This window comes from Oncorhynchus gorbuscha, linkage group LG05, assembly GCF_021184085.1.
Source record: "Oncorhynchus gorbuscha isolate QuinsamMale2020 ecotype Even-year linkage group LG05, OgorEven_v1.0, whole genome shotgun sequence".
NCBI lineage: Eukaryota > Metazoa > Chordata > Actinopteri > Salmoniformes > Salmonidae > Oncorhynchus > Oncorhynchus gorbuscha.
In genome coordinates, this window is record NC_060177.1 from 83,769,333 (window position 1) to 83,781,084 (window position 11,752).

General features: G+C 45.0%; 1 protein-coding gene across 1 annotated transcript in view; it reads right to left on the bottom strand.

The window, feature by feature from the left end:
* LOC124035286 (nitric oxide synthase, brain-like) overlaps positions 1-9,060 on the bottom strand; it is a 103,723-nt gene extending 94,663 nt beyond the window's left edge. The window contains 3 exon segments of the mRNA XM_046348744.1: positions 2,845-2,974; positions 5,878-6,641; positions 8,900-9,060. Coding sequence (XP_046204700.1) covers positions 2,845-2,974; positions 5,878-6,578 — 831 coding nt within the window. The 5' untranslated portion in view covers positions 6,579-6,641; positions 8,900-9,060.
* Positions 9,061-11,752: the final 2,692 nt, after the last annotated feature.

Below are 11,752 nucleotides of genomic sequence, written 5' to 3' on the forward strand. Positions count from 1 at the left end.
CTCCAGCGAAGGAGAGCCACATCTCCTGAACCTGTCTCGAAGGAGAGCCCTACCTCCTGCACCTGCCTCTAAGGACATCCCTACCTCCTGAACCTGCCTCAAAGAAGAGCCCTACCTCCTGAACCTGCCTTGAAGGAGAGCCATACCTCCTGAAACTGCCTCTCAGGAGATTCCTACCTCCTGAACCTGCCTCAAAGGACATCCCTACCTCCTGAACCTGCCTCAAAGGAGAGCCATACCTCCTGAACCTCCCGCGAAGGAGAGCCCCATCTCCTGAACCTGCCTCGAAGAAGAGCCCTAACTCCTGAACCTACCTCGAAGGAGAGCCATGCCTCCTGAACGAGCTCTACCTCCTGAACCTGCCTCGAAGGAGAGCCCTCCCTCCTGAACCTGCCTCAAAGGAGAGCCATACCTCCTGAACCTGCCTCGAGGGAGAGCCCTCCTGAACCTCCTGAACCTGTTGGCAGTGTTGTGACAGAACATTTAAAACCCAGAGAATAACAATAAAAAATGATGACCATTTACAGCAAACTGTACCACACCTACTGACTATTTTTTATTGATCCTTTATTTAACTAGTCAAGTCAGTTAAGAACAAATTCTTTTTTACAATAATGGCCAACACTGGGCCAATTGTGTGCCGCATTTGGGGACTCCCAATCACGGCCAGATGTGATGCAGCCTGGATTCAAACCAGGTACTGCCGTGACCCCTCTTGCACTGAGATGCAGTGTCTTAGACTGCTGCGCCACTCGAGATTATACAGTAGATGGTTTGGATCTATTCAATAACATTAACATCTCCTCTATTGTCATCAACACCTCTCTGTCTTAATGAAATAAGAATTTAAACTCCACCAACTTCTTATTTGGCAGTTCTGTAGCCTCCTGTCTCTCCTCATCCCACTTGGAATGGAGAATGACGTATTGCAGAAGTCCCCAACAGGTGGACTCCCTGCTTCCGCATTCAATTATCAAGGAACTATGAATAAATGGCTGGAGGAATCAAAAGCAATTTGTTAGAATAATAATACATTTGTCTCATAGACTTTTTACACATACACCACCTCTGGGCTCTCCTATGAGTCAGACTCTGGAGTCAGGGCAAACACATACACCCACCTCTGGGCTCTCCTATGAGTCAGACTCTGGAGTCAGGGCAAGCACATACACCAACCTTGGGCTCTCCTATGAGTCAGACTCTGGAGTCAGGGCAAGCACATACACCCACCTCTGGGCTCTCCTATGAGTCAGACTCTGGAGTCAGGGCAAACACATACACCCACCTCTGGGCTCTCCTATGAGTCAGACTCTGGAATCAGGGCAAACACATACACCCACCTCTGGGCTCTCCTATGAGTCCGACTCTGGAGTCAAGGCAACCTCATACACCCACCTCTGGGCTCTCCTATGAGTCAGACTCTGAAGTCAGGGCAAACTCATACACCCACCTCTGGGCTCTCCTATGAGTCAGACTCTGGAGTCAGGGCAAACTCATACACCCACCTCTCGGCCTTCCCGGAAACATTGCGTCAGTATGGCCCTACACACATACACACACTATGCCCACGTTATACACATGACCCCCATCCCCACTGCACACACACACATCCCAGCAGACCTCAAAGGCCTTAAAGATTTGTAAAGGGCGACATTAGAAGAGAAACATTTATCATCTCCCTCTGCGACCACAGCTGCCCTCATTCATTAGGGTCTCTTGGATGGTTTCTCTCCATCCTGCCTCATTCACTAAGAAAGAATTCACTCAGCCCAACCCATCCTATCCCAGCCCATCCTAACTCAGCCCAGCCCATCCTATCCCAGCCCATCCTAACTCAGCCCAGCCTAACCCAGCCCAGCTTATCCTAACCCAGTCCAACTCATCTTTATCCCAGTCCATCCTAACCCAGCCCATCCTAACTCAGCCCTGCCCATCTTAACTCAACCCAGCCCATCCTAACCCAGCCCAGCCCATCCTAACCCAGTCCAGGCTAACCCAGCCCAGCCCATCCTAACCCAGCCCAGCCCATCCTAACTCAGCCCTGCCCAGCCCACCAAGCCCATCCTACCCCAGCCCATCCTATCCCAGACCATCCTACCCCAGTCCAGCCTAACCCAGCCCAGCCCATCCTAACCCAGCCCAACCCATCCTAACTCAGCCCTGCCCAGCCCATCCTATCCCAGCCCATCCTAACCCAGTCCAGCCCATTCTAACCCAGCCCATCCTAACCCAGGCCATCCTATCCCAGCCCATCCTATCCCAGCCTATCCTAATTTAGCCCCGCCCATCCTAACACAGCCCATCACAACACAGCCCAGTCCATCCTAACCCAGTCCATCCTAACCCAAAAGTTGGAGGGATCTAATTCCCAGGTGATGAGTTCCTGAGCGGGGAGCCTTGTTCTTGTTCTCAAGATGCACATGGATGCGCATCACAGTCACAGGAATCTCTAAGAGTTCCAAGAACAAGAAGAGAACAAGGAACATGCAAATGAATGTGTAGATTGGAGGATTCTAGAAGCATATGTCATGTGTGACTCTAGGAGATAACTATGGCCAAGCATACATTACTAACACACTCGCTCACATATGGAAGGATAAGCTTACACAAGTGGATTTACTCGAAATGCAAGACAAGTACACACTCATAAACACCTGCAACCACACACACACACACACACACACACACACACACACACACACACACACACACACACACACACACACACACACACACACACACACACACACACACACACACACACACACACACACACACACACACACACACACACACACACACACACACACACACACACACACACACATTTATTGGAATGTTTACCTTGTCTGTCTCAGAGTAAGGGTTGTGGAGCACCGTCTGCATGTTGTGGTCCTTCCTCCACAGGTCTTCACTCACTCTGTCCTTATCAGACGCCAGCTGGGGTGAAATGCCGTTTCCCTTACCAAGGTCCCTGAACGGCAGGCACACATAGTTAGTTCTCCTCATCCCCCACCCACGCGTCAATCTAATTAACATCATCAAATAATCCACATCCAAATCCATCTGTTTAAACTAGAGGTATGTATTATTATTCTTTTTTACACGGGCTGAGGCTCAATCCACCACATCCACAGACGTCAGCGTTCCACATCTGTGTTTCTGTATTATTTATCTGTTCAGGGGTTAGATCAGCTTTAATATTTCAGATAGTTTGTAGCTTCCATCAATTTAATTGTCTCCATCACTTCCAATCCCACATATAGCTGCAGTGCTTTTTGTCAGACCAGGAGACATCCCAAAAATGCATCTTCTCATGACCCCCGCTCATGACCCCCGCTCATGACCCCCGCTCATGACCCCCGCTAAGACTCTCATGAACACGATGGTGTTCTCCGTTTGGCTCAACGACCACCCACCAGCTTCACGGGACATGTTGAAAGGTAAAACGATAACTGGCCGAAACACGAATGGAAGTGACAAGGGAATTATCATGTCCAAGGTATATGGGTCGTTCCACTGTTAAAAAACAAAACAATATTATATCTCTCAAGACAGACACTTCAAAACACATTTCCTTTTGCTAGATTTTTTTTGACTATCTGTTTTTCCATGTATGAATCAGTTTTCTATTTTCTAACCCTAATAACAGTAAGGCCAAATTCAATGTTTCATCAAATAATTCTGTCATATCTTTTTTTATACCTAAAAGGGTCCTAAAATGTAAAAAATCATATGGCTAAAATTATCCTTTGTATGACCATATGTTAGCTTTGTAGAAACCCAGCCCCGGGTTAAAGAGCATGTGTGTCATCTATGGCCAAGCAGAACTACATGTAACTAACATCTATGGCCAAGCAAAACTACATGTAACTAACATCTATATCCAAGCAGAACTACATGTAACTAACATCTATGGCCAAGCAGAACTACATGTAACTAACATCTATGGCCAAGCAGAACTACATGTAACTAACATCTATGGCCAAGCAGAACTACATGTAACTAACATCTATGTCTACACAGAGATACAGTCAGACGATGTGTGAGGCTGAATGTGACAAAATACAGCCTCAGATTTCAGTTGTTGCGTTCCTTTGCTCGTTAAACACCCACACACATATCTCCTCTCTCTCATGGATGCTTGTCCAAGCTAATGGGGAATCTGGCGCCTGCCCGATCGTCTCTCTCTCTCCCTAACACACACACACACTCATACTCACACACTGACACTCACACACACAAACTGCCCCCCCCCCCCCACTACATACACCTACTGTAGCACAACCGTCTTTCTGTCACACTACATACACCTACTGTAGCACAACCGTCTTTCTGTCACACTACATACACCTACTGTAGCACAACCGTCTTTCTGTCACACTACATACACCTACTGTAGCACAACCGTCTTTCTGTCACACTACATACACCTACTGTAGCACAACCGTCTTTCTGTCACACTACATACACCTACTGTAGCACAACCGTCTTTCTGTCACACTACATACACCTACTGTAGCACAACCGTCTTTCTGTCACACTACATACACTTATATCCTCCATTTGTTAAACAACCACATTCATCATCACCACAATTCTGAAGACAGACTCAGACACACAGAAATTACAAGAGTAGTGATTATAAGTCGTTTCTCTGTCATTGACTCTGACTCAGTTATTATAAAGCAGTACAGTTCAGAGTGAAAACTAACTTGATCTACTTTTGATCTAAATACGTAGCTCTTCTAGTTCATGTGTTGTTCTATTTCACCAACTGTTCCATATCAACTTATTAGCAAGATGACAGTGCACAAATACAGCCAGAGATAACAGTTTAGGCCTGCCCTGAGTCAATACCTAATACCGCCATTTAATTTTCTACAATCTTTCACCTCTATTGGCTGTGCTTTGGAAAGCCTCTTTAGCGAGCGAGCTTCGCCATATCTGAGCGGCATCGTAGCCCTAACAAGGAAATCTGGTTAGCTAACTGACTCCTTCCTGTCTCTGAAAAGTCAGCCTGACATTCTAAAATACAGGATGCATTTAAAAGCTAATTTCTTGTACTATAGGTCACTTATCAACATGATTATCAACTGCAGTAGCAGATTGATGGTGCTTTGAGGTAGACTTAAAGAGCATCGTCTTTTCTACTTTTCCTAGAAAGCTGTGATTCATTTGAGGATGACAGGATTAGAGGGAGTCAGCAGAGTAAACAGGGGCTTGATGTAGTCAATGAGCGCTATGGATTTTAAGGTAGTGTACCATGCTCTCTCTATCCCATTTTGATTGGATACATGTACACAGGAGGTATAGATTGTCACCGGTATCTACAGGACAGTCACCACTGAGTGGGTCTAAACCATACAGTCACTACAACAAAGAGAATATGCATAAGATGTTTGAGTCAGATTGAATCCATTTGAACCAACTGCTCCCTGATGTGAAAAAACACTATCCATCATGCCCACAAACACTAGCAATGTAAATATGTATAATAATGAACCTGTCGGAGTATTCTCACTTAGCGTCTAACCATCTAGTGATCAGGTTATTGTGGGTTTGACTAGTATCTCACAGCAGGACAATAATCCTGTAGCAACGATATTATTTGGTGGATAACAAAGGACATTTTTGCAGGGGTTACATTTTTTGTTAGGGCAAATCAAGTTAGACATATTTAAGTGGACATTACAAACAGTTGGAAACCTTTTTACAACTTGAACACACTACAATTTGCATTTCCCCCTTCACAGTAAAATTATTTGCGACAACAGAGTGATCAAATTAAGAGAGTAAATCTGTATGTGCAGTTGTGTATACTATGCATGGTCGGGGTCAACAGGTCACATGTTCGGTATCAATGGGTCACCTCACCTGTCCACCTGCACCTCAGCGTCCCTGCTCTCTATGGTCCTCTGTCCCTCTCCGTTGATCTCCCTTTTGATCAGCCTCAGCACCGGCTCGATCTCCTTCAGCAGGTCGTTGTTCTCCTCCACCCCGTTCAGGAGTAGGGGGTCCTGGGCAGCGATGAGAGCCTGCACCCCTCCCCTCTGGAGCAGGGCCTCTCTGTAGGATGGAGTCACCGAGGGGGGTGACAGGTTCTCGATGGCCCTCAGCTGCGGTGGGTCCTTACTTCCCTTCCCTGGATTGAGGGGGCTTAACGGACAGCAGCACTCGTAGGACTTGGAGGCGGGAAAGGCTGGCCGGGTGACCCTGACGGTCCTCTGTCGTCCGTCTCCAGACAGGGTGGTCTCCAGGTGGGTTGTGAAGCCCTCAGGGCCCCTGAGGATGAGGACGGCGTGGTTTTCTGGGGACACATTCTTCAGGGTCTCCAGGGCCCGCTCGTAGCTGAGGTCCACCAGAGGCTTGTTGTTGACGGCCAGGACAATGTCCCCCACCTGGACCAGGCCGCACTCCTCAGCCGCCCCGCCCCGGATCAGGTCGGACACGATGACCGGTGGCTTGGAGACGCGCTGCTTGACCAGGAAGCCCAGCCCGCCTAACTTCCTCTTGAAGAGACGCACAGAGATGATGTTAGGCTGCAGCTGGAACACAGTAGGCTCAGACTCCAGCATGATGTCTGGCGGTGGGGGTGGTGTGTGTGGTGTGTGTGTGGTGTGTCCTCTTAGATTCGATGCCTATAGAGCAGAAGGAAAGACAAGAAGAAGAGAGAAGCTCAGATGTGTTAGTAAAAGAGACCATTGACTTGATTTTGTGATCTGTTTGACAGCGTGTTTATAGATGTGACGTTCTAAGACAAGTGAGTCGACATAGAACTGGATTGGATGCTTTTAAAAGGACATGATATTACACTGAAAATTACACTCTCTCTCTTTAAGTCATTTCAGCTAGGGTGGTAAGTGCTTTAAGTCATCATCAAAATTAGCTAAGTTACGCTATATTAATTGTGATATATTTTTTTATAAAGGTATGATATAATAACATCATAATATATATATATATATATATATATATATATATATATATATATATATATATATATATATATATATATATATATATATATATATATATATATATATATATATATATATATATATATATATATATATATATATATTATTGAAATAGTGAGTAAGATAAAGACCTCAACTCAAGAAGACTCATCTCGTTTATATTGACAATATAATATGTATAAGTGACTTTGTAACCCTGAGCTGGAGTCATAGACAGCATGCACAGCTGGTCCCCAGGCAGGATCACCATAGAGAAAGAGTAGTAGACACCCTCCAGTATGACCTCCTCTGTGTGTCTCCGTTAAAGTTGGAAACCAAGTCGCATATGGTCGCGTGTGACAGCGCTTGCATAATCCTAACAGAACCCAATGGAACTTTGGAGGAAAAGGACAAAGCGTGCTAACTACATGCATGCCCTGGAGTCCTAAAGTCGCAATAGGAAAACCAGTGTCGCACGGCGCATTGACTGTCTCGGTGATAAAACTTTAAAAACGAAATACAACGTCAAACACACGTTGCAAATCTTTTCAAATTATTTTTAAATGATATGCGTTAGTCTAACTTGATAAACCAGATAAGCCTTTGACTATTTTTATCGTGTATATTTTCAATTCAATGTTAGTTATACAGCAGAATTCCTAACTACAAGTGAGTCACACGATTGCTGTGAGATGCCATGTCCATGTGGGTGGGAAAGTATGAACCAAACATGTGCAATACCTGTTATCTTGTCCAGTACCAAGGACAGCTCTATGTAGCACCATAGACAGCGCTCATTACAGAAATGTTTTACAATTTCGTACATGGCTATCACTAGCTTGAGGTAAATGTTATTCGATTATCTTTACTGTTTAATCCGATATGCTATTGCAATCACAAACACAATCCAGGTATTTGAGCAAACAATATTTTACATGCACCAATTGCATCGTTATTAAATACAATTGAAAGAGGAATTGGGGATAACTTTTAAAACGGTTTAAGTGTTGAACGTCTCTTGAAGATTTAAATCACTTGCCCCTAAACTATTAAATATCTGATTACACGCAGAAATGTCTGTCAGACATAACCACATAAACAATTTGAAGGAACCAAAAATGTATGTTTTAGGCTATTGGAATCCTTTGTAGTTTTCTTATTGTCATTTTTTTTCTACCTGCTCAATGGGGCAACCACCGAGCAGGCTCAACTTCCCCGATTTAATTCCCTGTCTTCCTACTTCATGTCCTCTATCGCGTTCAAAAATGCTATCTTTATCTCACCCACACGCATATCAAAATAACTCCAGTCAAATGCTGCTTGTGTGCTCACTCGCAAAGAAAACGAATTAAATAGGTATAATGTTGATCTGTGGGAAATGTAAAAACACTAAGGCTATAGTTTACAGAAGAGCAAAACTAAAATCCCATGAAATAAACAAGAGCATCATGTGTTTGTCTTGTCACTGTTCAGCTATGAGTGTCACATAACACTACTACCCTGGCTTGTCTGTTTAAGAATGTCTCAGAGTTTAGGCCGATAGGGTTTTAACCCTAATGGGAGATGTTCCACTTGCAGGGCACAGACATACCTATATGGTGTAAATGATGAGCACCAGAGGGCCTGTAGACGAATGCTCGTTTGTTCTATGCAACAAGTGGGTCTTCCTAATCCGTTAATAGGTTTCATTTAGAAATATTGTGAAAGTGATTCCACCTGTCTACAATGTTTTTTCAAATCCTTTTTCTGACAATAAAATTAACGGTAGGATTAAGCAGTTGTTATTACATTCGATCCCATAATCAAGTGTATAATGTGCCAAACCTCAACGATAGCGACGCATAATCAGCAGCGCTAAGCATCCATGAAATGCGTAATTTTCTGTATGGCACCAAAAGAGAAATCGGTGCTTTTAGGTCTGAATGATCCAAGTGACTCACCTCTGAGAACAACAATCTCACTGCTTCAACAAACTGTTGCAAATAAAAGTGTCAGATTAAACTCCTCTCGTGCTTATTCGTTTTCCTTCTCGGAAGCTGTACACACAGGTTGTTGGCTTCGCTCGAGCTGTGCGCGCTGTCAAATTAAAGCTTGAAGCATGCCTGTGTGTCTCTGCGCGCCTGGGTGCCGTATAAATATGGACCACGAGGGACACTGTCACGAGCTCAGATCGGCTCGTGCGCGGACATTTATAATGTAATGGTGTCGGGCAGTCTGCTGAATTTGTCTTCTGTCATCACCAAGACTAGTCCCTCTTGAATACTCCTGAAGGCCCACCCCGTTACGTGACCATGGATGTGGACGGGAGGAGCAAGCGTTGACTGTGGATCTGGAGCTGTCGTTAACTAAATAAGAAAAGATACATGTGTCTAAGTCATGCTTGGTAACTGACAATATTTGTATTTGCCCATTGCTGTTTACTTGATTTTAAAACATGACTTGTGTGTAGAAGGAGATACATTCTCCATATGAATGCATCTAGTGAAAAGCCTTCACAGAAGAGTGGAGGCTGTTATAGCAGCAAAGGGGGACCAACACCATATTAATGACTTAGCAGAAGAGTGGAGGCTGTTATAGCAGCAAAGGGGGACCAACACCATATTAATGCCCATGATTTTGGAATGAGATGTTCAAGGAGCAGGTGTCCACATACTTTTGGTCAAGCAGTGTAGATTGGCTAAGTGTAACCAAAGTACACAATTCTGCCAATGGCCCTTGAAATCAAATTGTGAAATTGTGATCGCATATTAAATCAAATCGTATTCATCACATGCACCGAATACAACGGTGAACCTCACAGAGAAATGTTATTTATCTAGGCAAGTCAGTTTTGAACAAATTCTTATTATCAATGACGGTTTAGGAACAGTGGGTTAACTGCCTTGTTCAAGGGCAAAGCGACATATTTTCACCTTGTCAGCTCGGGGATTCGACCTTGCAACCTCTCAACAATGAAGTTTTACGAAAATACCTTTAAAAAAGTAAGAGATGAGAAAAACAATTAATAAAAGAACAGCAGTAAATAATAATACCCTGGCTGTTTACAGGGGATACCAGTACTGAGTCAATGTGGAGGCTGTTTACAGGGGATACCAGTACTGAGTCAATGTGGAGGCTGTTTACAGGGGATACCAGTACTGAGTCAATGTGGAGGCTGTTTACAGGGGGTACCAGTACTGAGTCAATGTGGAGGCTGTTTACAGGGGATACCAGTACTGAGTCAATGTGGAGGCTGTTTACAGGGGATACCAGTACTGAGTCAATGTGGAGGCTGTTTACAGGGGATACCAGTACAGAGTCAATGTGGAGGCTGTTTACAGGGGATACCAGTACTGAGTCAATGTGGAGGCTGTTTACAGGGGATACCAGTACTGAGTCAATGTGGAGGCTGTTTACAGGGGATACCAGTACTGAGTCAATGTGGAGGCTGTTTACAGGGCGTACCAGTACTGAGTCAATGTGGAGGCTGTTTACAGGGGGTACCAGTACTGAGTCAATGTGGAGGCTGTTTACAGGGGGTACAAGTACAGAGTCAATGTGGAGGCTGTTTACAGGGGGTACCAGTACAGAGTCAATGTGGAGACTATATACAGGGCGTACAAGTACAGAGTCAATGTGGAGGCTGTTTACAAGGCGTACAAGTACAGAGTCAATGTGGAGACTGTTTACAGGGCGTACAAGTACAGAGTCAATGTGCAGGGGTACCGGTGTCAGAGTTATTGAGGGAATATGTACATGTAGGTAGAGTTATTAAAGTGACTATGCATAGATAATAACCGAGTGTATCAGCAGTGTAGAAGGGGGGGGCAATGCAAATAGTCTGAGTAGCCATTTTATTAGATGTTCAGTAGTCTTATGGCTTGGGGGTAGAAGCTGTTTAGAAGGTGGCTGAAGTCTTTGACCATTTTTAGGGCCTTCCTCTGACACTGCCTTGTATATATGTCCTGGATGGCAGGAAGCTTACGGCCCCGGTGATGTACTGGGCCGTATGCACTACCTTCTGTATTGCCTTGCGGTCGGAGGCAGAGGAGTTGCCATACCAGGCAGTGATGCAACCCGTCAGGATGCTCTCAATGGTGCAGCTGTAAAACCTTTTGAGGATCTGAGGACCCATACCAAATCTCCTGAGTCTCCTGGGGGGGAATAGGTTTTGTCGTGCCCTCTTCACGAGTGTCTTGGTGTGCTTGGACCATGTTAGTTTGTTGGTGATGTGGACGCCAAGGAACTTGAAGCTCTCAACCTGCTCCACTACAGCCCCGTCAATGAGAATGGGGGCGCGCTCGGTCGTCCTTTTCTTTGTAGTGCACAATCATCTCCTTTGTCTTGATCACGTTGAAGGGGAGGTTGTTGTCCTTGCACCACACGGTCAGGTCTCGTCGTTCTCTATGATCAGACCTACCACTGTTGTGTCATCAGCAAATTTAATGATTGTGTTGGAGTCGTGCCTGGATGTGTAGTCATGAGTAAACAGGGAGTACAGGAGGGGAATGAGCAGACACTCCTGAGGGGCTCCCGTGTTGAGGATCAGCGTGACGGATGTGTTGTTACCTACACTCACCACATGGGGGCAGAACGTCAAGAAGTCCAGGATCCAGTTGCAGAGGGAGGTGTTTAGTCCCAGGGTCCTTAGCTTAGTGATGAGCTTTGAGGGCACTATGGTGTTGAACGTTGAGCTGTAGTCAATGAATAGCATTCTAACATAGATGTTCCTTTTGTCCAGGTGGGAAAGGGCAGTGTGGTTTGCAATAGAGATGGCATCATCTGTGGATCTGTTAGTGTGGTATGCAAATTGG